At 43.8% G+C, this 27,819-nt stretch overlaps 2 protein-coding genes across 2 annotated transcripts in view; one reads left to right on the forward strand and one right to left on the reverse strand.

Moving 5' to 3' along the window:
* Positions 1-1,251: 1,251 nt before the first annotated feature.
* col8a1a (collagen, type VIII, alpha 1a) lies at positions 1,252-27,757 on the reverse strand. Its single transcript, XM_061724209.1, has 5 exons — positions 27,648-27,757; positions 8,794-9,100; positions 5,724-6,506; positions 3,147-3,665; positions 1,252-1,975 (listed from the first exon to the last, which is right to left on the reverse strand). The coding sequence occupies exons 2-5, from the start codon at positions 9,089-9,091 to the stop codon at positions 1,338-1,340; spliced, it is 2,238 nt and encodes a 745-aa protein (XP_061580193.1). The 5' UTR covers positions 9,092-9,100; positions 27,648-27,757; the 3' UTR covers positions 1,252-1,337.
* The window catches only part of dcbld2 (discoidin, CUB and LCCL domain containing 2), a 68,200-nt gene continuing 67,277 nt past the window's right edge, over positions 26,897-27,819 (forward strand). Inside the window, exon 1 of the mRNA XM_061722975.1 lies at positions 26,897-26,941. Coding sequence (XP_061578959.1) covers positions 26,897-26,941 — 45 coding nt within the window. The remainder of the gene's footprint in view (positions 26,942-27,819) is intronic.

Consider the following 27,819-nt stretch of genomic DNA (forward strand, 5'->3'; position numbering starts at 1 on the left):
TACTACTATGTAATAATAAACAATAATGCTCTTCATAAATTAATAATTTATGTAATGTTTGCCATTCATTTATTTGCCATTATGTATTGTGTGGATTAGCTGCCAATATTGAAGTCGTGCAGGGTCAACACCTGACTCGGTTTAAACGCTGTAAAGTGTTTTATAAAGTCTGTTTTGTCGTATTTTAAAGGTATTAATACGCTCAATTCATGTTTTAAGCATTTAAATTAGAAGAAGGCCGAGCTATGGACCATTTTTTATTTGTTCACATCACTCCTTCATTCATTTATATTCCCCAAACTGAAATCTGGTTCCCAGGTTTTAGTATAAATCCTGTCCTATAAATACTTCGTTGATTTTCCTTCGATGGACCAGCTCCGTCTAAAACACCTCAAACTGCAAAAACTCAAAATCTTACCAGGAATATTTGTCTCATTTCTAGTTAAAATGTCTCATTTTTAGTCAAAAAATCTCATTACACTTAAAACAAGAGTAATTACCAGAAAAATAACTTGTTATTTGACAATTTTCACCTGTTTCAAATAAATTTTCACTTGAAATAAGTAGAATAATCTGCCAGTGGGACAAGATTTATCTTCTCATTACAAGCAAAACAATCTTGTTCCCCTGGCAGATTTTAAAATTATGAGAATAAAGTCATAATGTTGCGAGAATAAAGTCGTAATATTATGAGAATAAAGTCGTAACATTACGAGAATAAAGTCGTAATATTACGAGAATAAAGTCGTAACATTACAAGAATAAAGTCGTAATTTATGAGAATAAAGTCGTAATATTATGAGAATAAAGTCGTAATATTATTAGAATATAATTTATGAGAACTCTAATAGGAAGAGCCTCTTCTCCCTGTGTTAAAATGAGGAAAATTGAGCATCTTGTGAAGTTATATTTATATATTTATAATATATTTAATATTACAACTTTATTTTCGTAATATTACGACTTTATTCTCAAAATATTACGACTTTATTCTCGTAATGTTATGACTTTATTCTTGTAATTTTACGACTTTATTCTCGTAATTTTACGACTTTATTCTCAAAATATTACGACTTTATTCTCATAATATTACGACTTTATTCTCAAAATATTACGACTTTATTCTCGTAATATTATGACTTTATTCTCGTAATTTTACAACTTTATTCTCATAATATTATGACTTTATTCTCGTAATTTCCTTTTTTTTTTTTGTCTTAGTTTGGCCCTAATACTCTGTCGTACATTTTAACTAGAAATAAGAAAAAATATTCGTGTTAAGATTTTGAGTTTTTGCAGTGTAACTTCCTCTTCCTCCTGGAAAAGGTTCTGCTTTTTTACATCGGATAGAGCAAATACCCGGAGAAGGAGGAGTGGACGTACTGGCCGGCGTAGAGTCCCGAGGCCTGATCGGAGGGCAGCTTGATGTGGACCGTGTCCCCGGGTTGCAGCGGTAAAACCGCGCTCCCCGACGCCTGGTCCAGGAAACCTTTCTTGTACTCGTCGTACGTGTACATGACCGGCTCGTCGTTCCTCATCAGGGCCACCCAAACGTTCCCCCCTTTGCAGTTGACGTGGTAGGAGAAGTAGTAGATGCCGGGGACGTCGCAGGTGAAGACGCCCGTCTGGGAGTCGTAGTTCTGCCGGCCGTTGTACAGCAGCTTGTCGAAGACAACGGGCTTTCCCGCCTCCGGGAAGGGCGTCGTCGTCACGGCCGTGAACGCCGGCATCTCCAGGCCGCTGACGCCCATCGCCTCGGCCCCGTTTCCGTTTCCGTACTTGCCCTTTTTGGCGTATTTTCCCGCCTTGACGCCGTCTAGTTCCGGGCCCATCTCGGAGAGAACGCCCGACAGATCAGGGGAGTATCCGGGTACTCCGGGGGGTCCAGGTGGACCGGGGGGGCCGGGCTGACCCGCGGTGCCGGGGGGGCCGGACGGCCCCTCTTTCCCAGGGTTCCCTGTGGGTCCGGGTTGACCTGTGTACAAATATATGGAAATATTCAACTATGTGTATGTATGTGTAGGTATGTGTGTGAGTATAATTAATTACAGTATATAATAATAATAATAATAATAATAATAATAATAATAATAATTAAAGCTGCAAGCAGATATAAGATGAACGGGCCCTTGCGCGTGCAATTTTTACCAATAAACGTCAATGACTCAAAACTAAGTCCGATGACACCACCCATGACTCTTTATCAAACCATTCAAAAGTTATGGCAGAAAATAGGAACAATCAAATATCGACCAATCAGAAGAAGCGGCGGGGCTAATTTGCACCAATTATGTTCAAGGGCTCAAAACCAAGTCCGATGACACCATCCACGACTCTTTATGTCAAACCTTTCAAACGTTATGGGAGAAAGTAGGAACTATCAAATATGGACCAATCAGATGAATGGGGGGCGCGCTTTTTGACGTCTAGCGTCGCCACGGTAACGCTTTTGACGGAGAAAAGTAATGCGCGTCGTCGCAGGATGGAGACGCACATTTTGATGTATAACACACCTGGGGGCACGTTACGGTTCGGGCCGTATTAACAGCCGAAGAAATGGTATAAATTGCGCCAAAATTACACGATTCGTTCAAAATGGCCGACTTCCTGTTCGGTTTCGGCCATGGCGCCAAGAGACTTTTCTTTAAGTTGTGACATGATACAGGTGTGTACTGATTTTCGTGCATGTACGTCAAACCGTATCGTGGGGCTTGAGGCACAAAGTTTTCTAGGGGGCGCTGTTGAGCCGTTAGGCCACGCCCATTAATGCAAACCATTAATTAACCAAAAAAAAAAATTAAATATCAAATTTTTCACCAGGCCTGGCTTGCGTGCAAAATTTGGTGACTTTTGGGGCACGTTTAGGGGGCAAAAAGGCCCTCATTTTGTCGGAAGAAAAACAAGGAAAATAATAAAAACATCTCCTACAGATACAATAGGGCCTTCGCACTGTAAGTGCTTGGGCCCTAATAATACTGTTATTTAGCAGTGTGAGTATTTATAAATACGGGTTAAATGATTAGTGAATGGGGGTAGGATTAAATAAGTTTACACTTCTTCCTACTCCTTTTTTGCACATGTAAATTAAGATATCAAGTGTACAAAAATCAAATAAATCAAATCAAATAAAAAAAATCAAATCAAACCTGGACTCCCGCTCGCTGCCGCGCCCGGTGGACCGGGAACACCGCCATCTCCTTTGGGCCCTGGAGGACCGGGAGGCCCGATCGACCCTCCGGCTCCGTCCAGTCCCGGTATTCCTTTAGGGCCTTGAGGTCCCGTCTCCCCCGGGAATCCCCCTTGACCTTTAGGACCAGGATTTCCTGGAGGACCCGGCATTCCCGGCAGACCTTTGTGCCCATCTCCTCCTTTAGGGCCACTTGGTCCCGGTAGCCCTCTCGGCCCTGGCTCTCCCAGGTCGCCCGGCAGACCGTTCTTACCGGGTAGTCCCGGAGGACCCGGGTCCCCCTTCGCCCCGTCGAGTCCCTTCGGTCCTCCGTCTCCACAGTCCCCTTTGGGACCGGGTCCACCTGCACCTCCGGGTGGCCCCATGTGGCCCGGAGGACCCGGCGGGCCGTTTGGTCCCGGCGGTCCGAGTATTCCGGGGAGTCCACCGTGACCCTTATCTCCTTTGGGTCCGGGTAGTCCGGGCTGCCCACCCAAACCTACAACAAAAATAAGTTTTTGTGTATCCGTTTGTGGAATTAAACTGTGGAATGGTTTGAATTTGGAGTTAAAAGAAAGTACAAACATAAAACAATTTAAGAAGAAATATAAAGAAATGGTTTATTTGAGGTATAAAAGTGAAGACTGTGTATAAAGATCACCAGCTGTGTGTGTTCTGCTATTTTGTTATGATGTCTTTGTATGATTATATACTTAGATATACGTATTATATTTATATCATACCGTATTTTTGCGACCATTAGGCGCATATAAACGTCTTTTCTTTTTTTTTTTTAAATGTACCTCGCGCCCAATGACGCAATGCGCCCATTGTATTATTGTAAGTGTGCTGCTCCCCTTTTTTCTCTTTTGTGCATTTATGCAGGCCGGAGCTTCGGGAGCTGCGTGCTGGCCTGCGGTTACCCCCACCCCCGGTCATCCCGCTGCTGCTTCCACCTGCCTGCGCCCCCCCTCTGGTCATCCCGCTGCTGCTTCCACCTGCCTGCGGTTTTTAATGCGCACCTCCCTTTCTGTTTAATGCAGAAACGGAGGATGAAGACTTCGATCAGTTTGATTGATGCAATAACGATTGTAATAACTTAAATAAAGCACAATAAAACGGTGCGTCTGAAATGCCATACTAAAAAGTATATACTAAAAAGTATACTTAAGTTCGGCACACTTTTGAGTAAATATCAGTAGTGTGCATTAATTCGGACGTACTATTAAGAGCGCACACGTCACTTCCTGCCGTTGGGAGGAAGTGACCTGTCACAGCAGCAGTAGCAGCTGTTACCATGGTAACAGCAGCAGTAGCAGTAGCAGCACCACTCCGCTATTTCCCGTTTATCCTGGCCGAAACAAGATGACATTATATAATATTATTTATTTTATATTAGATAATAATATTATTATATTTAATATTATACTTATGACATATACGTATCACTTAGCAACCAAACACCGCTGCATTGCATTGTGGGAAGTTTCTGCTCAGCTAGTGTCCATCAATCCATACTAATACATTTCTCCAGAATGAGTATGGATAGTACATACTATTGAGTACATACTAATGTTTCGGACGCACTAAAAAATCTTGCATACTCATTTTGCATACTCATTATGGTGGAAGTATGCAAGTTTTGCTCCCGCTCTATTTTTAAATACGCACACTTGTATGCCTTTGTGTGTGTGTATGTGTGTGTTGTTGTAAGGCGGAGCTCCGTGTGTGTAGACGGCGCCTTTTCGGTCGGAGCGCCGTATGTGTGTTTTAAATACAGAAATGACACACAAAACTGAGGGTGCGCCTTTCCACGCGGCGCGCCGTATGGTCGTCAAAATACGGTAATTATATTATATTTATATCATAGTTATATTATATTTATGATAGAGCTTATATCGTGTATTAAACAGGTTATTTTTGTATAAATGATATATATATTTATAAAAATTAGTGTATAGTATAAAAAATAATAGACATATAATTTATGTTTAGTTGTGGAAAGGGGGTGGGATTAAATAAGTTTATACTTCCTCCCACTCATTTTCGAACATGTAACGGAAATATGTGTTTTGATGGTGTTTTTTTTTCTTTATGTGGTGGAACGCTGCAAAAACTCAAAATCTTACCAGGAATATTTGTCTTATTTCTAGTTAAAATGTCTAATTTTTAGTAAAAAAAAATCTCATTACACTTAAAACAAGAGTCTCAAGTACATTTTCATTTGAAATAAGTAGAAAAATCTGCCAGGGACAAGATTTATCTTCTCATTACAAGCAAAAAAATCTTGTTCCACTGGCAGATTTTTCTACTTATTTTAAGTGAAAATCTACTTGAAACAGGTTAAAATTGTTGTTTTTTCCAGTGACGAGTCTTGTTTTAAGTGGAATGAGACTTTTTTTTTTTACTAAAAATGAGACATTTTAACTAGAAATAAGACAAATATTCTTGTTAAGATTTTGAGTTTTTGCAGTGAATGCCCACCTGTATTTGGTTTCTTATCTTTATTTCTTGTTTTTTATGCATGTTCAAAATAAACAAAAACGAACGAACTAACCTTTGTCACCCTTTGGTCCCGTGAGTCCTTGTTTACCAAATCCGGGTAGTCCGGGTTTTCCCGGCAGACCCGGTCCTCCAGGATGACCTTTCCCCCCTGGGATACCCGGCTGTCCCGGCGGACCGTTTAGACCTTGTTTTCCTTGCCCGGGCAGACCCGGCGGGCCTCGTGCTCCTCCTTCCCCAGCGGGCCCGGGTAGTCCCGGTTCTCCAGGATATCCCTTATCTCCCGGTGGACCCTGTGGACCTGGTGCTCCGTTCAACCCCGGTTTCACAAAACCGGGCAGCCCTCGTGGGCCGGCTGGTCCGGGGAGACCCGGGTGTCCCTTGTGTCCGGGCTGTCCGGGCAGCCCGATCCCTTTGTCCCCTTTGGGTCCCAATAATCCCGGTGGCCCCGGCGGACCCTTCATGCCCGGCTCTCCCTTGGGTCCTTGTTGGCCTTGTAATCCCTGTACACCTGGTCTACCTATTCCTGAAAGCCCGGGAGGACCCGGTGGACCACGCGGGCCCGGCTGTCCGGCGGGCCCGTCTTCCCCTCTGGGGCCCATTTGTCCTTGAGGACCGGCCGAGCCGGTTCCTCCGGGCTTGCCGAGCGAGCCCGGAACACCCGGCTTTCCTATTCCAGGTAGTCCTGGTGAACCTGGAGGTCCAGGTCGGCCCGCAGGACCCGGCTGTCCGCTCCCTGGATTTCCAGGGGGTCCTGGAGGTCCCGCTGGTCCGGGGGGCCCGGCTGGGCCCGGTTCTCCTTGGGGAATCCCCTCGGCGCCGCTAGGGATCGTCTGCCCTGTTGCAAACGAGACAATGGAGAAGTTATTTGGAGAGTCGTGGGTATCGTGACCAGAATAAACCCCAACCGCTACAGAAGACCGGTAACTAGGGGTGTAACAATATATCGTGCCACGAAATTTTGCGATACAAAAACGTCAGGATACGTGTCGTGGAGGTGACAAACTGTAGCGTGATATTGGGTTATTAATATTAATATTAGGGATGCCCCGATACTGGTATCGGTATCGGGGCCGATACTGCTCTCATATACTCGTACTCGTACTCCGATACCACGCGCCGATACCACTTCATTGTTGTTGTAGTTACTGATTAGTAACTCTAGGGGGAGATGTTGAATGTGCAGCCTGGCGGCCGAGCAGCCGCCGAGCCGCCACTGCTCAGCCAGCTGTTCCGGTTAGCCGCTAGTCGGCTAAGTTTAGTGTGGTGATGAGAAGAGAGTGATACCTGTGAGTGAAACTGGCAGCTCCGTTTCAGGCAAGACAGCAACAATTAATGCAAGCGGGACTTCAGCAGTGTGGACATATTTCAAAATAAGGGACGACGACAGAAGCAAGGCAGACAGGCTGTCGGCGCGGCACATGGCCACAGGGGCTGGCGCTCCCAGCGCGACTGGGCTCATCAGGTGTTCTGCCGATTTCTGCTGCTTTGCCGAAAAATGCTACCTAATGGTTTTCTACCTTTGTAGAGCTAGGATTTTACTGCGTTTGACTCCCTAGCCCACTTCCTTTTCTGTTTTTACATCGTGCAAGAAATGATGGGCGTGGCAATCAAACTTTGAAAATCGACTGTACGCGTGCACAGAACCACAAAGTAGCATTTCTCGGCAGGGAAATTCGGTATCGGCGAGTACACAAATTAAAATACTCATACTCATACTCTGTATACGTAAAATGGTATCGGGGCATCCCTAATTAATATATTGTGTTTACTAGTAACGCGCATCCTATTGGTGCAGCGGGATTACGTGACGACCGCGCCTCGACCCGCGGACCAAAATCTTACTATGCTCAGAAGAAACTAGTACCGTTTTGCGGCCCCGATCACGGGACTCTTGGGGGTTTTGAGCTCTGAACTTTTACTTCTAAGGTGAGCATGAATCAATCTTTTTTATGATGTAAAGATTGTGTCGTCCCCAAAGGTGGAAGGATGAAACGATAACGGGGTTCACCTTACGGCCTCAGGCTGGAGCATGTGAAGCTCTGAGCTCTGGCAGAAGATAAATAACAGTCATGTTGCATTTGGAGTTTGGGACTTTTCATAGTTTATTTATTTAATTTTAGTTGTAAAATGTCTGGAAAAGAAAAAAGTCAAGTCATACATGAGAGAAACTATTCAGTTTGTGGCAAAATACTTATACTTACTTGTATGAAACTGAAGATGAATAATGCATACCTGACATTTACTTTTAGTTCAGTTTGTGGAAAAGGTTTGGGCTGGCTTTCTCTTTAAAACTTAAACAGTTATAAAGCATTACAAACTGTAACAATAGGGCAAACGCACAGCATTGTTTTGTATTTTGTGTCTTTCCAGTCATATGTTCCTCATTCAAAAAATACTGCTATAATATCGTATCGTTATCGTGACCTCAATATCGTGTATTGTACCGTATCGTGAGATTAGTGTATCGCCCCACCCCTACCGGTAGGGATGGGACGATGCGTGTAACTCACGATTCAATACTGTGGCGATATGTGGCCCGAGATAACGATAATATCACGATACACGATATCTTCGATATTCGCTATATTGTAAGAAATTTCATCAACAATATATCACGATATATGTGACTGAAAAAGAAAAAATACCCATAAAAAGGAAAACATCTGTAGTTATGCATTTATTCAATGCCAAAACTTCATACAATGTACAATGTAGAAAGAAAGTGCATTTGTATAAAGCCTCACTGCCTCCTAGGCTTGTAAATGTAAACACTGTACAGCTGGACAAATTAAAGTGCATGAACATTAATAACATGTTTTATATAAACCAGGACAGTGCACTGCTTTGTTTCTAATACTGAAAAGTCAGTAAGCAACTTAATTTTGCATAGTACCTCACTGCCTCCTAGTCTTGTAAATGTAAACACTGTTGGACAAAATTAAAGTGCATGAACAATAGTGCGGTGACAACCGCGTAAATCCATTATGTGAGTTGTAATAAAGTATCAATATCTGCCGTCAGTTTATCGATTATTTATTGCGACAGAGAGCGCTACAAAATATTGCAATATCGATTTTTTTCCCCCACCACTACCTACCGGTAACCATGGCAAGCCTTCTTACCTTTGTCTTGGCCACCGTTGTAGTTGCCCCCATGGTGAACCTTGTCCTTGCCCTTGAGCATGGGCACCTGCGGGTGCTCCTTCCGGTAGTGCGGGTACTGCATGTAGGGCGAGTCTTTGCCCAGGTACTGCTGCTGCTGATTGAAGCCTCCTTTACCCAGAGGGATGTGCTGCAGGTGCTGCATGGGCTGGTAGGGCTGCGGGTGTTGGCCGCGGCCGTAGTACGCTCCGTTGCTAGCGTACGTCCGGACGAGGAGCTGCAGCAGCGTCAGGACGAAGGCAGCGGAGAGGGACGACATGGCCGATGCCTGGACGGGAGGAAATGAGAGGAAATGTTAAGTTAACGGGTTAAAAGGTTCAACTCAACTCAACTTCCTTTTATTGCCACATGGCTCGGCCGGTAGAATTAGTTTCACGGTGCAGGTGGTAGCTGCAACAATACACCACAGCAGTACAAAAGACAGAACATTTTCCAGAGGAAAACAACAGAGTAATAACAAGCAGACAAAACTGGACAAGGCAACACACTAGCACATATCAGACAAGACCACCGAAATAGGACAAGGAATAAAGCGTTAAGTAGTCGTACGGTCGAGGGAAAGAAAGAGTCGTTGTATCTCTTGTTCCTTTTACCCAGTGACTTTTAAAACATCTTTCTTAAACAGATAGTTAGCAGGGTGTGAGGGTCCTCAGTTATTCTAGTTGTGATGGTGTGGTGTTTGTAAAGGGAGTCCAGTGTGGAGAGTTCATGTTTAGTGATTTTGGAAGCCCTTTTTAATGATCCTGTCCAGTCTGTGTAGTGTATGTTTGGATGTATTGCCGAACCATATGGTGATTGATAAAGACAGAATATTTTGGATTATGGCAGTGTAGAATTGGACCATTAAATTCTTCCTGATTCTGTATTTTCTTAGTTGTCTGAGGTGAAATAGTCTCTGGTTTGCTGTTTTGAGCAGATGAGTGGTACGGTGGTCCCAGTTCAGTTTATTGTTGATGTGTGAGCCGAGGAATTTGACTGAGTCTGTGGCAGAGATGGTTGGTTGTTGATGATGATGGGAGCCTTGACGGGAGCGTCTTTACGGAAGTCGATGATCAGTTCCACAGTTTTAGCTTCATTGAGGATGAGGTCGTAGTCCCTGCACTTGTTCACTGTTCTCTCTAACAGGTTAACAGGTGAGCATCTCTCTCAATATCACTTAACCAACTCAAGTGGACAATAAAAGACAGCCCTCTGTCTCCCTCTCATGGACATTCACTCTAACTGCGGGCTGGTAACTTTACTTCAGTTTAGTGGTCAACAACCACCAAAACTGGAAGTTACCTTTATTATCTAAGACCTGGCAGCTCATTTTATCCTCAGTGGGGGATATCAATGTCTGGAGGATATTTGACTAGTGAAAATAAAGAGATTTACATTCCTGATGAATCACTCTCACATGGCTGCTTACAGTTAAATATTTGAAACAAGCACAAATATGCAGATTTTGTTGAAAGGTGTGATGTGGCTGTAGCTCTGCAACAAAATATATTTTCTTTTCTGTCACATACAAATGTATCATAACTCGACTTTAAGAGTGATTTTATTCATATTTATTGTTACTTCTGATTACACTTGTGTCTTTCAGTGGGGTTTACGATTTTTAAGAACTAAGAGCTGAGAACAAGTTGTCCTCATGAGGAAACAACAAAACAACATTTAACATTGACATATTTAACGTTTGACAACTTTTGGGCTAAGGACAAAAAGGAAGTTGGAATTATCTATCTATCTATCTATCTATCTATCTATCTATCTATCTATCTATCTATCTATCTATCTATCTATCTATCTATCTATCTATCTATCTATCTATCTATCTATCTATCTATCTATCTATCTATCTATCTATCTACTGCATGAACATGAACATGAATAGTCTTTATTTTGGTGTAGGCTGAAGCCGTGGCTTATAGTGCCTACCCTTTTTATCTTGTGATCAGCTTAAATCTGAAACATTAGCATTAATCCGTGAAAACAAACAATGCATAAGGAGACAAAAAATCAGCAGGAGAGACCATGTCTCTCCAGTGTTAGCGTTCCATTGGCTACCTGTAAAATTCAGAATCCAATTTAAAATTTTATTACTTGCATATAAAGCCCAAAACGGCTTGATAGTGCCAAAAGGCCTGATAGTGCCTTATGTTCCTGGCAGAGCTCTCCACTCTCAGAGTGCAGGTTTACTCGTAGTTCCTAGAGTATCCAAATGTAGATTTGGAGGGCGGGCGTTCTGTTATCAGGCACCATTACTATGGAACCAACTTCCAATCTGGGTTAAGGAGGCTGACACCACCTCCACCTTTAAAACTAAACTTAAAACCTTTCTGTTTAGTAAAGCCTATAGTTAGTGTTTAGTAAACCTCTAGCTGGTGTTGGTAAATCTCTAGGTAGTGTAAACTCTAGTGTGTTAGAGTCAGTAGTCATAGTTGCAGCTATAGAACAAGACTATAATAGTTAGTCTCAAATATAGCTTGGTGGTAGATATGCTGCTATAGGCTTATGCTGCAGGGGGGCACCAACATGATCCGCTGGGCGGTGAACATCACCCTTCTTCTCCTCTCCTCTTCCCTTCCTCTCTTCTCCATTTCCATTTTTATTTATTATAAATATCTCATAGCTATCATTTTTGTCCATCGCTCCTGTAGTTTCTTGTGCTGGCCCCTCTTTTTTCTCTTTTGTGCATGTTTGCAGGCTGGAGCTTCGGGAGCTGCGTGCTGGCTTGCGGTACCGAGACCTAAGAGGACTGAAAAGCACCTGTGACAGAGGGGGTCCAGGTCTGCAGGCAGGAACAATACAGAACAAGACGGATCCCTCAACAACCAATGTGGTTATAACTCCCATCAGAAAGTGTGTTAGTGGAGTTAAAAGTGTTAACACAGTTTATGCTTTATTTTTGTCCAAATGTTCCAAATGTTTCTGCCACCACCGCTCAGGCCTCCTCCACGTTTATGCGGTTGCTAAGCAACACGTCCACCAGGGGGTGGCGACGAGTCAAGTACTGATGTCCACGAACACGAATCTGATGTACACGCTCAGCGTAAAAAAGCCCCAAATCATCATTAACCACCAGATGATGAATAAGTGGCAAATAAAGGATAAAATCTCCTCCGTGATTTTGTGTAAAGTAGAAAACAGACACTACGTCTCTACGAGATAAAAGCGCTTATTTTAGCTTTTTTCCATAAATCCATGTAATCTCAAACCAGCCTTGTCCTGCCTGGTAGCGTTTCTGAACAGTAAACGAAGCTCAGCAGAACTTTCCACAGCACCGCCAGATCACAAACGTTCATTCATCGACGAGGACGAAGGCACAAATTTCCATTTCCACCTGAAATCAAACTTATAGTCATCCCTTTGTAGTCTTTGGCATGTCTGGCCCGTGTCGCCATGGAAACGAGGTGGACTTCCCTTCAAAGATCAGCCCTCGCTGGGGGAGACAGTAGCACGGTCGTGTCAAAACCACCACACACTTGAGAAAAGGTTTATAAAAGGGCGGGAAAGATCCGAAGAGCTGCTAATGGGCGGGATACTGAGGGTTCAGTTTTATAACTTGAATTTTGTAAATATACATCATTAATAACGGATCGTATTTGAAACTAGGTGACTAGAGATGAGAGAGGTGCCTCAAAAAATGACTCAATAAAACAAACAAGGCAGCTGTAAGTTGTGAAGAAAAAGGAACGCAACGCCACCGCAGTGTTTCACTGACGCATCAGCGGTCGGATCATGAAAGAACCGGAGACACCGAACGGTTTCCAAGAGGACTGAAACTCCTCAGAAACAATTTTGTTGGACAAGATATCTGAATAAAGGGAATAAATGTAGGTATTATTGAAATAAATGGTTCCAACCGAAGCAAAGTCTCGTTAACGCGGCGCCGATCCGTCGGTCAGATCCTCAAGTTCAACGTTAAATTATTCCCTTTAAAAGCGACAGATTTATATTGTGCCGCCGGCGTTCAGGGATGATCAGAACGCTCTTATTAACACTGACTTGAGTGGCATTGATGTGCACGCCGGAGAGACGGCCTTCAGGCGTCAGAAATATTTCACACACTTGTAAAAAAAGTGTATATTTAAACGTAGAGCGTTCACACAAACGTTACGGCCCTCCGGTCCGTCTTCACGTTCATTCAAGCGGCATAAATCTTTGACACTATTTACAGTGTGGAGTTTTATGACTCCCTAAGGTGCTCCACAGTTCAGACTGTGTGAGTGTTCATGCTTTTTAAAGTCTGAGAAATATGACTATATAACTTCCGTCTGCAAAGAAGGGTCTGTTCAGCATCACAGCAACGCTGACGCATCGCCATGGCAACCGCAGACGGATGGAAACATCAAAACATCAGCTAAAAACAAGTTTCTATTTCACTACTTTCTCTCCCCCAATCGGTGCGTCCGAAATGCCAGACTAAACAGTATATATATTCAAAAAGTATACTTCAGTTCGGCACACATTTGAGTAAATATCAGCAGTATGCATTAATGACAAGATGACATTTCTCCTGCGCTGTGTGGTTTTATTCTTATCTCTTCAACTTCTAACGAGAAACAGAAGAAGAATGCTAACAGACGTCGGGACGCCCTCTCACTTAACGTTAACGTTACGCCATAAAACAATAACATTAGCACTAGCCATCATTGGCTGCCTGTAGCTAGCTCATTCGTAAACTTTGCAAATATACCCACACAATAATTAGAGTATTAGGGCCAGGCAGGAGAAAAATAAAAATAATATTTTAGAGGAGGAAGATTTTTTTTTTCCATTATGCACTTCGAGAAAAAAGTCGAAATGTTGAGAAAAAAGTCGAAATGTCGAGAATAATGTTGAAGTACAATTTAGAGAAAAAAGTCGAAATGTATTTCGACTTCTCGAAATTTCGATTTTATTCGCAAAATTTTTACTTTATTCACGAAATTTCGACTTTATTCTTGAAATTGTATTTCAACTTTTATCTCTACATTTCGACTTTTTTCTCGACATTTCGACTTTTTTCTCGAAGTGCCCAATAAAAAAGAATCTTCCCCACTCAAATATTTTTCCACTGCATGGCCCTAATACTCTTCCGTAGATAAATGATGAATCATCTTGTTAAAATCTTATGGAAAAAAAATCACATCTAATTACTCCCATTTGAATTGTAGCGTGATGCTGCTGCAGCAGCTTTGCTTGCTACCGCTAACATTATCCTCCATTTTTGTTGGTTGCTAAGTATCTGCGCAGTACTTAGCAACCAAACACCGCTGCATTGCATTGTGGGAAGTTTCTGCTTAGCTAGTGTCCATCAATCCATACTAATAAATTTCTCCAGAATGAGTATGGATAGTACATACTAGATAGATAGATAGATAGATAGATAGATAGATAGATAGATAGATAGATAGATAGATAGATAGATAGATAGATAGATAGATAGATAGATAGATAGATAGATAGATAGATAGATAGAACTTTATTTATCCCCAAAGGGAAATTCAACTGTCCAGCAGCTCATCAAAACATAAAAAACCACACTTCCACTCACACAATAAAAGCACATTAGTATTAAAATAGACATTAAATGAAAGGTTAAAAACTAAGTGCAAAATAGCATATAGATATTATTACCCATACTATTGAGTACGTACTAATGTTTCGGACGCACTAAAAAATCTCACATACTGTTTTTGCTACTCATTAGGGTGGAAGTATGGGATTTTGGATGCAGCTTGTGACTTCTGCTCATGAAATGCATTGTGGGACATTCTGAAGTCTCCACAAAACTCCACTGGATGTGTCCTCGATCAAGTGGGCGGAGCTAAAACAAACAAAGGGATCTGGGCCGTGGTTGTGCGACCTGATTGATGACGTCTCAGGATAACCTCCATGTATGTGTGGAGGTGTGTGCATGTTACTGTCCAACATCCCTGACTCCACCCAGCTCAGACGGATAAGGAGCTGTAAATACCAAAAACCGCCAGTCCTCCGTTCACAAACTGAAAATGAACAAGAGGTTTTGATTTTGAACGACCCAAAGCTCACGTCAAAATCCACCAACACATTCAGGATTCAGGAAAACCAAAGTCCTGGAACGGCCCGGTCAGAGTCCAGACCTCAGTCCCATCAAGAACCTGCAACCCGACCCAAGTAGAGCCACATGAAGGAAACTCCTCAGCATCTTCGACGAAGAGTGGAGTAAAACTCCAAAGACTAGATAAGGTTAACTTGTTCATGAAGACATAAAGACAAAAAGTGTTCATACAAAGTTCTAGTTGGGAGGAGGTTTCTTTTATTTAAAATATTTATTTTTCTCTGGGTTTTGGTTTGTTGGAAGTTTCTATTAAAGACGTAAAAGTTTGGACATTTATTTATTTATGTCTTTATATTTTACAAACTTGCAATTCCATCCATCCATGCATTCACACCCCATCTTGAATGCAGAGTCCATCCACCCTACAGAGGAAGTTCCCCTTCTAATCACCATCTCGTGGTGGAGGGGTTTCTGGACCTAATGGCACTTTTCCACTAGTCCCTACTCGGCTCTCCTCATCTCAACTTGGCCTGGTTTATTTTCCACTACAATCCAGCACCTGGAGCAGGTTGGAGGTTGGAGTGAAGCTGCTGTGACATATTTGATTGTGTATTGTGAGGTTAATCAACTCTTTTGAATTAAGATTGTCATTGTGAAAATAAAAAACTATCAGAATAGGAACAGAAGTTACAAGCAGGCCATTCCCTGATGGTATTTAGGTATTTATGGCTTTGTTAACAGCTGAGCAGTGTCTTTAGACACATCTGTGCAAAGCCTCACAGATTTACGTTAAGCTGACTTAAAGGTTAGCTAGGTTTAGTTGGACCATCTGATAACACGAGACCCCCATGAAGTTTGGCCTGGTGACGTCTGGTTTGTAAATAACCCAGTATTTTTAAAAAACCATCTGTTCAAACCTCCAACAAGAGGTCCTGTTTTAGTTGACCTCTTGACTCTTTGTGTTTTAAGGATGTCTGTTTGTTTCTTCATACTAAGAAAAGTCATGTGTGTGACCATCTGTTTTTGTCAATCGTCCATCTATACATTCACTGTTCCAAATATGGTCATTCCTGTCATCCTTTGCTTAATAAAAGCGCCAGCTCTGCAGACAGCCAGTTGAGAGAAGTTCTGACGAGCTAAGAGAAGGGCCGTGTTGCCTAAAGCTTCTCAGGATTCCTCTCCAACCTTCTGCAGAAGGCCATTGAAAATCATTCCATAAGTCTCCGGTGTCTTTTTCTAAAGTTATTAATATTGTGATGACTTTTTAACCTAACATTTGGTGCAGAGAAACCCGGGATCTCAAGCTCTGACGATTGGCATGGCGTACGATCAAAAGGGGCCATCAAAATCTGTCGACAGCGTTCTGACTTCAGGAACGGGGCCCAGATTGATCTGCGCTGTTCCAGAGTCCAGACGACGAGATTTCCCAGCCAGGGAAGGGCACTAGGAGACTAGGTGAGAGACCTCTTTTGAGTGAAATTCTGTGTATACTAACAAGAGGTTAGCGAAAATGGTGTTTGGCGGCAGGTCGGGGACCTGATTTTTACAGAAGGCATAGGGGCCTCTAAAAATACTGCCTAAGAGCAGTGCGTAAGACCAACATCTAACTCGGTCGGGGACCGGCTTTTGAAGTCAGGGGACTTTAAAAGTACAGGATAACGAGGAGAGGTTTCTTGGAAATGATTTTTAATGGTTGTGTTTTATATTTGTCTAAGGTTTGTCTAATGTTTGTCTAATGTTTGTCTGATGTTTATGACAGTCTGTTGTCTGTTCAATGTGGGGTTTCCAAAATTGAGGGGAAAAATTTAAGTTGTTCACTAAATATCAGGCTAAAACCAAACTGTTGAAAAAGGAAACTTGTGTTCTGAGAGAAACTTGAGAAAGCAAAAATAACTGACTAAAAATAGCAGAGGCGTGGTTAAGCTGAAATTTATGCTTAAAGAATCTCAAAAGATGCTTAATTGATGGGGAGACGTCCTCAAATTTAAAATGGAGACAGAATCTTGCGAAATAATAATACACGAAACTTAAAAAGAAGTAAATGGACTAATTTAAGACTAGAAGAAAAAACAAGAAAGTAGCAACCTGTGAGGAGAGGATGGATTTTGGGAGAAGTGGGGGCTGCTGCAGGCTGCAGCAGGGTGTGACTTGTGTCTGTGTGACAAGCTGCAGCAGCCCAAAGCTGTGTGTCTGTGTGTGACTCTGTGTGTGTGTATGTGAGAGACAATGTTAGTGTGTGTGTGTATTCATGACACGTTGTAAACAGCTGAAAGTTTCTGTCATTTTAAGAGAAAGAGAAATATGATTCTATTGACCTCATAGTTGTGCGTTAAAGTGAAAAATTGAATAAAGACAGAAAGGTGAGATACGTAAAAGTCCTCATTCAGATCGTGATCTGCTTGAGCAGATTTTATGGTGCTTGGAGATGCAGCCTGTCCCTCCAATAAGAGAGAGGAGGGGCTGTTTGGGTCTGCCTGTAGCACAAAATATTAGTTAGGGGTTGAATAGAAGAAACATGTTAGAATATATTTGGATATTCTAAGATAATATGTTAAGAGGTAAAAAGTTTAAATTCGTATGAGCTTCTCTGTTGAAGGTTTTGTTAAAATAATACAAACGGCTGAAGCTGTTTGTCTGTGTGTGTGTGAAAGTATGCTCCGCTTTACGAGCGGCTGTAAGGCTCTGTGTCTGAGGGAGAACTCTTTGTGTTTGTTGGGAAGAAGGGGGGTGTTCAGCTCTCCTCTTGGAAAAAACATAGAAAAATTGAATAATATAGTTTGTTCTATCATTCTAAGCCCTGAATGAAGGCATAGAATCATAGAAGTTTAAATTGGGTTAATTCACCATTTAATTTGCAGATTACTTTTGTAACACTGTATTTGACTTGGATTGTATGGAAATGGGATTCCTGCAATTTGCGAGCATGAGATAAAATGATTGGGTTGTTTGTGACATGAATGTAAAACAAATCAATCATTTGTCCTTACTCTGTCTGTTGTGAAATCACTACTGATGATTAACAGCTTCAGAGGATGGGTTTTGTGCAATGAAATTAGCGCCGCTGTATTTTTAGAATACAGTGGAAGGGGGTGTGTTCATTAGCCTACTGTCATTTGTATGTCAGTGACATTTTACACAGAAAGGGGTGTATGCAGGAGTAACAAACCCGTTGTACAATCTTTTTAGAAAAGAAAAACTCTGAGTGCATACTAGCTATTCACACTGAAAATGTGTACATTTGTGATCAGTGTTGCTACCATTTAGGTTGTGAGTTCATCTGAAATGCACCAATTGAGTTTGGTTAGTGTAGTTTGAGGAGAAGTAATTTACACATATGCACTGATACACAAACCCATATATAGATGATGTGAAGTGAGTGTTTAATGTTAGTGGGTTTTTGTCTATGTGTAGTTTACGCATGGGAATTTATCCCACAATTTTCTTAAGACTTCTATGAGTTTTCATAGAAGGGCATGCATTTGTGTTGCAGCATGCAAACAGAAGATTAGGAATCTCCTGAAGACTATATGATTTATCTGGAGACAATTTTTCTGACAATTTTCTGACAATTTTCTGGCATTTCTTTTTTGATTTGGGGAAAATAGAGCTCAACAACAGTTGAGAAGACATTATTTGATAGGATGCTCCTTTAAGTCCGATGTTTTGTGACTATGACTTATTGTTTATATATATATATATAAGTTCACTGAAGACTACTGTTTACGTTGCAGGAGAGTTGCTGCACTGACAGTTTTTGTGTGTTACTTTAATAAGATCATAACCCACTTGGGTTGAAGTAAGAACGTTTTTCAATGAGAAATTCTGTAGTCTAATCTACGGTGGGAGACAGAGTTTAAAAGGTTTTTGCCCCCATCTAATCTGGTGATGGGATGGGGGATCTCTGAGGGACATAGATATCCGACCCTAGAGAATCATTAAGTCAGACTTGCCGACCTGCCAGGATGCAGAGGTCAAGAAGTGGGAGGGCCACTTATCTGGGGAGCCTGACTCTGGCAGCCTGACTCTTCCAGGGAAAAGTCAACAAGGAGGGGGTCTAATGACAACAAAACCCCCACCCCTGTCGGCATGCAAAAAAAAATGCTGTGAAGCAGACCAGTGCTTCCAAGGAAGTTGTTCCCCCTGGTGGCTAAGTTGAGCCATAGGGAGTTTCTATGGCTCAACAGGAGGGAGTGGGAGTATGTAAGGGTACATATGATACATCATGAGGATTAAATACTAAATACCCTTTAAAAATTTTTTAGTAGGAGCTTTCCGACATGTTGCAGATACAACATGAGAGGACCTATCCATTTGAAGTTGTTCATATGGATTTCATTCTTGGAGTGAACTAATGGCCTGTTAAGTTAAGGCTCAAGAAAGCCATGGCCTGAATGACGGCCATTAGTCGAACTGTACATGAGAATCGTCTTCTTGTACGCTGCTGTTTTGTTCCTCTTCCCTCTCCTAAAGCAGGAACTGCTGAAACTGGGTAACCGGATCCTGAGTCGAGTGGTGAAACGTCATCACTCCGTCAGGACGGGCCCTTTTTGCTGTCCAAATCAGGACACCGACAGCACCGGCAGCAGTAAAGGCTGCTGAATGATCTACTGCGTTCACCAGTTGCAGTGAAAGCTAGCAGAGAAATGCCAGGCTCGAGTAGTGCAGGAAGTCGGGCGGTACCACAACCTTTGCCCGCCGAAGTAATCAACTGATGCCTACTCGCCAGCCCAGCCTGAAGAAGATGACTAGCCAAACTGACTTGCGACAACAACCTAGGAGAGGAGTCCGAGGAATGGAAGAGACTTTTTCCACTACTGAGTCATGCTGACATAATGACTGAGATTACGATTCCGATTCCGACTATTACTGTCTTTGTACTGTTCTGTGTTTTCATTACCTGTATGTTTACGATGACACTGGAGTGTTTTATTTTGGGTGCTGTGAAGTTTCAAAATGACAAGAGTAGGGAAATGTGAGGTTAATCAACTCTTTTGAATTAAGATTGTCATTGTGAAAATAAAAAACTATCAGAATAGGAACAGAAGTTACAAGCAGGCCATTCCCTGATGGTATTTAGGTATTTATGGCTTTGTTAACAGCTGAGCAGTGTCTTTAGACACATCTGTGCAAAGCCTCACAGATTTACGTTAAGCTGACTTAAAGGTTAGCTAGGTTTAGTTGGACCATCTGATAACACGAGACCCCCATGAAGTTTGGCCTGGTGACGTCTGGTTTGTAAATAACCCAGTATTTTTAAAAAACCATCTGTTCAAACCTCCAACAAGAGGTCCTGTTTTAGTTGACCTCTTGACTCTTTGTGTTTTAAGGATGTCTGTTTGTTTCTTCATACTAAGAAAAGTCATGTGTGTGACCATCTGTTTTTGTCAATCGTCCATCTATACATTCACTGTTCCAAATATGGTCATTCCTGTCATCCTTTGCTTAATAAAAGCGCCAGCTCTGCAGACAGCCAGTTGAGAGAAGTTCTGACGAGCTAAGAGAAGGGCCGTGTTGCCTAAAGCTTCTCAGGATTCCTCTCCAACCTTCTGCAGAAGGCCATTGAAAATCATTCCATAAGTCTCCGGTGTCTTTTTCTAAGTTAATTAATGTATGTTGATGACTTTTTAACCTAACAGTATCTAAACGACAACAACACTAAAGATGTAGAACCTGGAGGAGATGATGGATGTGCTGCTGGGTTTTTTTTAGTTTGTCTCTGCTGCTGAAAAGTGAGTTGGTGTCTGAGCAGCTATGAAGTGACAGAGCTCCTGGTAGATCTGGTCGTTCCTTATCTCCATCTAGATCTTTTTAATTCTCTCCTCAGCACCAGGTTTATGAACATCTGCACCTCAGAGTTGGATCACCAAACAGACTTCTGCTGCCGTTGCTGCTGGAATCAAATGAACAAGAAGCTCCGTCAGAGTCTCTTTCTCTGATGTCACATCCTGACTCAGACCTTGACTCCAACCCCCGACCAATCCGTGGCCTGGAGTGTGATGACATCACATGCCGACCCCTGGTGGGAAAGAACCAAACCGAGTGGAGGAGAGCCGAGCTGAGTAGGTGCTGGTGGAAAAGTTCCATAAATGTCCCCTAGTAGGGGCCTCCAAGCCTTACTGGTCCTGGAGGACGGGCCAGACTTAGGACAGCACCACAGGATCGGATGGAGCCCATAAACCCCCGATATCCCTTGCCTGAATGAGGGTCACCAGCTCCCACCCTGGAGCCAGGCCGAGGGGGGTCTTCCCCATGAGTTAGAGTCTGGCTGGGCTCAGTCCTAACATGTTACAGCCATGGCTGTACCTCCCTCTTCCCCTGTGTTTCCCTGTGTTCTCCCCTCCCTTGTGTTTCCTTGTGTCTCTCCCTGTGTTTTGTTTTGTGTGCTGGCGTGGGTGTGGTCATCTGCCACTCACTCTCAGCTCCTGGATTCCTCCACACCTGCCATCCATCAACTCATCTCCACTGCAGTATATCTACACTGGCTTTTCCACCACTCCTCGCCAGATTGTTGTCAAACCTCCGTGGTGCGCACTTCAGGCCGATTCAAGTGAAATCCTTGTGAGATCTTCTTGTTGTTTTTTGAGCTCGGTTACTGACTGTTTTTCTGCTGTTCCCCCAGGACCATTCTCATCTGCCTGCCACCCTCCAGCTCTAAGCTACCCCTGGCTTCCACTCACCCTCCATCGTCCTCTCCTCCCCACGCCAGCCATTCCCCGTGCCAGCAACCACCTCTGCCCTAACCGGACCCCCGTTTTCCCCTTCCCTACAATAAATTAATTCTTTACTCCACCATGGTCTCGCTCTTGGGTTCCCCCTTGTGAGTCTGTCACAGAACAATCTGGCCAGTATGGACCCAGCAGACGTGGATTCACTCCGTCATGCTCTGGCTTCCCAGGGGACCCTGCTTGGACAAAATGACAAGCTTCTTCGTGAAGTAGGGGAGTCATTACGGACATTAACTACCAGTGTTTCCCAACTCACTGCTTCATCAGCCGCTGCTCCTCCAGACACTGCTCACCCTGATTCACCCCCAGCTCAGGCCACTCCAGTGTGCTCTAGCGTTTCAGCAGCAACCAGCAACATATAGCTCAGGTTAGTCACGCATTGCCTTTATTATGGGTTTGCTTTCCGGGAGAGCAGCTCAGTGGGTTAAAGCGCTGTGGGAAAGAGCCTCCCCCGTGCTCTCTTCCTACCCTCAGTTTGTGGTTGAGTTAGAGAAAGTTTTTGACAGTCCCATCCAAAGCAAAGAAGCTTCTAGCAAGCTATTCTCATTCCGTCAAGGCTCCAGGTCTGTTGCCGACTATTCCATTGAGTTCAGGATAGTGGCAGCAGTTGCATGGGAGATCGAATCCATCGTCAGGGATGCTCAACAGGCTCAACCAGACCCAGGTAACGGGCCTCCCAATCGTCTCTTTGTGCCTAACTCCGTCCGTTCCCAAGTCCTCCAGTGGGGGCACACTTCCCGGTTTGCTTGCCACCCCGGAACTGCCCGTACCCTGTCCCTCAAGCGGCATTTCTGGTGGCCTTCAATGGATTCTGACACCCGTGCCTTTGTGTCCGCCTGTACAAGGCCTCTCACCAACCACCTGCCGGGTTACTCCGACCCTTGCCAGTCCCAGCTCGTCCATGGTCTCACATAGCCCTCAACTTTGTTACCGGACTTCCACCTTCACAAGGTAATACCACTATACTAACCATTGTGGACCAGTTCTCTAAATCTGTGCACTTTGTGCATCTCCCCAAGCTCCCCACGGCCTTGGAGACCGCTGACCGGCTGGTGTACCATGTCTTCCGCCTCCATGGCATACCCTCCGACATTGTGTCTGACCGTGGGCAAGTCTGGAAAGCCTTCTGCCAGGCCCTCGGCGCCTCGTTGAGGCTGTCTGCTGGTTATCATCCCCAGACTAACGGTCAGACGGAGCGGGCCAACCAGGACCTGGGCGCTGCGCTTCGCTGTGTTGCTTTTAGGAACCCCTCCTCCTGGAGCACCCACCTGCTATGGATTGAGTATGCACACAACTCCCTGTCAAGTGCCACCACGGGTATGTCACCTTTCGTATGTGCCATGGGCTTCCAACCACCTCTGTTTCCAGCCTTGGAAGAGGACATCTCAGTCCCTTCGGTCCAAGCCCATCTTCGCCGTTGCCGCAAGGTCTAGGATGCCCGTGCTGCCTTGCTCCGCACTGCCGACCGCAATCGCCACATTGCTGACTGCCATCGGACACCGGCCCCTAACTACAAACCAGGTCAGAAAGTGTGGCTCTCTTCTAAGAATCTCCCCTTGCAAACCTCTTCCAAGAAACTCACACCCTGTTATGTTGGCCCATATGAAGCTCCTGGATTCCTCCACACCTGCTTGCCATCAGCTCATCTCCACTGCAGTATATCTACACTGGCTTTTCCACCACTCCTCGCCAGATTGTTGTCAAACCTCTGTGGTGCGCACTTCAGACAGATTCAAGTGAGATCTTCTTGTTGTTTTTTGAGCTCGGTTACTGACTGTTTTTCTGCTGTTCCCCCAGGACCATTCTCATCTGCCTGCCACCCTCCAGCTCAAAGCTACCCCTGCCTTCCGCTCAGCCCTCCATTTTCCTCTCCTCCCCACACCAGCCATTCCCTGTGCCAACAACCTTACAACATCATGGACCTGTTCTACAGGAGTTCGTGGAGTGGTGTGACAGCTCCAAACTGGAACTAAACCCCAGCAAAACCAAAAAGATGGTGGTGACCTTCTCCAGCAGACAGAGGGAACTGGCTGCTGCAGTCACCACCATCATCCACGGGAAGCCAGTGGAGACAGTCGTTGAGTACAAATACCTGGGCACCATCTTTGACAACCTCCTGAAATTCTCTGCCAACACAGAGGGGATTCTCAGGAAGTGTCACCAACGGCTGTACCTCCTCAGGAAACTCAACTCCTCTGGAGTCAGCACACACATCATGATGACTTTTTACTATGCCTTCCTGGAAAGCATCATGACCTTCTCCATGACCTGCTGGTTCCACTCCCTCAGCATCCAGAACAAGAACAGACTGCAAAGCACAGCATCACTATGCTCTAAAATCATCGGCCTGCCGGTTAGAACTCTGTCTGTGGTTTTCAACCAACAGGCCCTCAGCCAGGCAGCCAAAATCATCAAGGACCCCTCCCACATACTTCACCCCGCATTTCAGTTGCTCCCCTCCAGGCGGCGCCTCCGCTGCGTCGCCTGCAGGACTGAGAGGAGGAGAGCTACTTTTGTCCCGAAAGCTACCCTGCTTTTTAATTCCAGCTGCTAAACTCCATCCCCCACATCCACAGACCCCCCCCCCCCCCCCCCCCGGACTATTCTATACTCCTTGTCGACACTTTACACTGACACTCTATACTTTATATTTTATTTATACCACTACAGTCACTCTATTGTAAATTTTTTTTGACATTCTTATATTTAGCTGTCATCCATGATGGAGAAGGACTCCCACCCCATGAAGGACCATCAGAGCGCTGGAGAGCTCCTTCAGCGACAGGCTCCTTCACCCTAGGTGTGTGAAGGAATGCTACAGAAGGTCCTTCCTCCCTGCAGCTGTGAGACTACACAACCAGCACTGCTCACAGTAGACCACAAACAACCCTGACAATAAATATACAAACCTGAAAAATAATGTGCAATACCATTCTCTGCAACGTGCATAAACAATATCTGTAAATATCCATCTGTTTTTCTTTTTGTATACTAGTATTTTTTTATTTATTACTATTTTTATTCTCCTTCTTCTTCTTCTTCTTATCATTATTATTGTATATACCGTTTATAGCATTTTTTATTATTATTATTATTATTGTGTGATATTGATGCCTCTTGTGTTTTGCACTGTCCCCCCCTTTGCTGCTGTAATCTGGAAATTTCCCCTCCGGGGGACTATTAAAGGATTTCTTATTCTTATTCATATATTTTTTGTACATAATGAGACATGCCCCATTTATCTGTTCATTTTATTCTATTGTATTTCTTATTCTATTTGATATTTTCAACGTCTTGCTGCTCAGTTGTCTTGCAATTGCCCCTCGGGGATAAATAAACCTCTGCCCTAACCGGACCCCCTTTTTCCCCTTCCCTACAATAAATTAATTCTTTACTCCACCACGGTCTCGCTCTTGGGTTCCCCCTTGTGAGTCTGTCACAAAACAAGCAGCATGGGTTCACTTTCCTATGGACTCGCCACCTGCAGGACGGGTCAGATTGTACATGTCAAGGTGGCTAAGTCTGGGTGGTACAGGTCGGGTTCCAAGGAGTCTGGGCCATGTGGTTCAGGGTCGCTGTGTCTGGGCCTCCATGTTCTGACCATCAGCTGCTAAAGTTCCTCCAGGTGTTCACACTTTTCGGTTCTGTTTAACTTCCATCCGGTTTTCCAACATTTCAGCAGGAACCGGAGGGGAAGAGAAGCTGGCAGATTCCTCACAGAAACACACCTGTGTTTGTCATGCTTTCTGTTGATCGTGCACACACACACACACACACACACACACACGTAGATCTCAGCTGATGGATGACAGCCCAGTCCACAGATAAGGAGATGGATTCTTCCTCCTGCATGAGTCCCGTCTCCTGCGTCTCCGTCAGACGTCTTCCCTCCTTCCTTCCTTCCTATGTCTCCATCAGACGCTTCCCGACCAGAGGTCAGAGGTCAAGCATCCAGCAAACAGACCGGAGACAAAGGAGGCGCTCAAAGGTCCGGAGGTGAAGTGATGTGAGGCCGTTCCCATGGGAACCGTCGACCCGGCTGCAACTCCTGTGTTTCCTCCCTCCAGCTCAAAGTATTTAATGCTGGGAGTAAATTAAACTTTCACTGTTCAACAAACCGCTCCGGCTTCCTCTTTGCGCCGCAGACCTGCCATAAATTCATACGTAGGCCGTTCGGCCTCCCAACGCTGATCGTTGTGGTTCGTGAGCGGAAGGGAAACGTTTCAAAGCTCCCGGTTTCCCTGAACGCAGCTTTTACAACCGAGCACCTTGTAAAGTTAACAGGTCTTCAGGTCGAGCTGAAAACCGTCAAACAAACCCTGCAGACATACCAGAGTAGCACACACACACACACACACACACACACACACACACACACACACACACACACACACACACACTCGCTGCCACAGCTGTGCAGTTAAACAGTCCAAGTGTTTGCCTCCCTTTCGCTCTCCGTCCCCGACCATCATTCTTAGTTTTCATGACATTCCTTCTCTTTTGTGCCGCCGCCGCCTGAACGTTTGCTGAAAACATTTGCTGGAGAAAAGTTGCTCCAGCAAAATGTACAGAACCTGCTGGAATTCAACACCTCGTCTCCTTCCCTGCACATCTCTCACGCCGGCGTTAAAATACCGGCCAAACACAGAAACACAGATCCTGCATGACGCAGAGAAAGATGAGTCTGGGAAAAAGAGAAGTGAGAAAAAGAAAAGTGAAGGAAAAAGAATCCAGAAAAGGAAAATAAATAAGAAAAGGAAATAAAAACAGGTAAAAGGAAAACAAAAAGAAAAAAACAGCAAAAATAAAAGAAAACGAAGAAGCAGAACTCCCCAGAGTGGATATGAAGGTTTGTAATCAGTGCTGTTAGAAATTAAGGAATAAAATAGAATAAAAAATGAAAGCCGAATGTCTAAATAATATATTTCCATTGATGTTTAATACTGAGTTTTAACTGAAACATGGAGGATCCGCCGTCAGAGAAAGGAACGTCCAGAAAAAAAGAGAAGTAAGAAAAAGAAAAGTGAAGGAAAAGAATCCAGAAAAGGAAAAGAAATAAGGAAAAGGAAAATAAAAATAAAATAAAAACTGGTAAAATGAATACAAAAAGAAAAAGAGAAAAGCAGCAAAAAGAAAATAAAACGAATTAAGGAATAAAATAAAATAAAAAATGAAAGCCACATGTCTAAATAATATATTTTCATCGAACTAAACGAATATCCACAGGTTAGGGGTTGGGCAGCTAAAAGGGACAATGATGAGGGTAAATCCTGTGTAAGAACATTTATCAAACTTATTTTTCAGTCTCCTTAAATAAGAGTTTAACTGAAACATGGAGCATCCGCGCGGCGGCGCAGCGTCCGCCGACAGAGAAAAGGTGAGTCCAGAAAAAAATAGAAGTAAGAAAAAGAAAAGTGAAGGAAGGAGAAGCCAGAAAAGGAAGAGAAATAAGAAAAGAAATAAAAAAAGAAAATGAAAACAGGTAAAAGGAAAACAACAAAAACATTTATCATTTATCAAACTTATTTTCATCAGTTTTAACTGCACCATGGAGGCTTCTTTCTCTGACGGCGGCGCAGCGGCCCCGACAGAGAAAGAAGCTTTTTATGAAGCTGCTGTTTGTTCAGCATCTTCTCACCAAGCTGCTGCTGCTTCCATCTCAGTTTGGCTTCAACTTTCAGCACATGGGATGGATATTATCCCCAACGCACAACGTCACCTGCAAGGACGCACAGCCGTCCAAGCAGGACGCACAGCCGCCATGCGGGACGGGCCGCTGTGCGTCCTGGATGTCCTCCAGATTAATAAAATAAAATAAAATAAAAAGAAAGAAAAAATGAAAAGAGAGCATTTCAAACCGTTATTATAGCTTAAGGTGCGACTTTATGGAGAATAAACGTGAGCCTGCAGCTCTGGATGAATCCACCCATCACTCACTCCGACCGTCTTTCATAAATCTGTCTTTACGCACAGCCGTCATTTACTGGATAACATTTACTGGATAAATATTTCCGCAGCAGAACAGGAGCTGATTCATAAATACACACGTGTACTAAAGAGCCATCAGATTGAGAGAAACTTACTTTCCTGGGGGAAGTTTACGGCGCTGAGAGGGAAACTGCCGGCGGGAAGAAGGACGAGCGCAACGCAGGAACAGTCCGGCACATGAGCGCATCACAGGCGCGCACCTTCATCCAGCAGCTTTTATCTGCTGCAGGGTGGAGTCAGGTGGATGGAGGGATGGAGGGAGGGTTT

Source organism: Cololabis saira, chromosome 6 (genome assembly GCF_033807715.1).
Source record: "Cololabis saira isolate AMF1-May2022 chromosome 6, fColSai1.1, whole genome shotgun sequence".
NCBI classification, from domain to species: Eukaryota; Metazoa; Chordata; class Actinopteri; order Beloniformes; family Belonidae; genus Cololabis; species Cololabis saira.

Bases quoted from the DNA above. Each gene is read 5' to 3' on its own strand.
- col8a1a (XM_061724209.1), bottom strand. From the start codon at position 9,091: ATGTCGTCCCTCTCCGCTGCCTTCGTCCTGACGCTGCTGCAGCTCCTC. The intron at 6,507-8,793 runs GTAAGAAGGCTT...CGTTTGCAACAG, and splicing joins CAACGGTGGCCAAGACAAAG to GGCAGACGATCCCTAGCGGC. The intron at 1,976-3,146 runs GTTTGATTTGAT...ATTTGTACACAG, and splicing joins GGCAGCGAGCGGGAGTCCAG to GTCAACCCGGACCCACAGGG.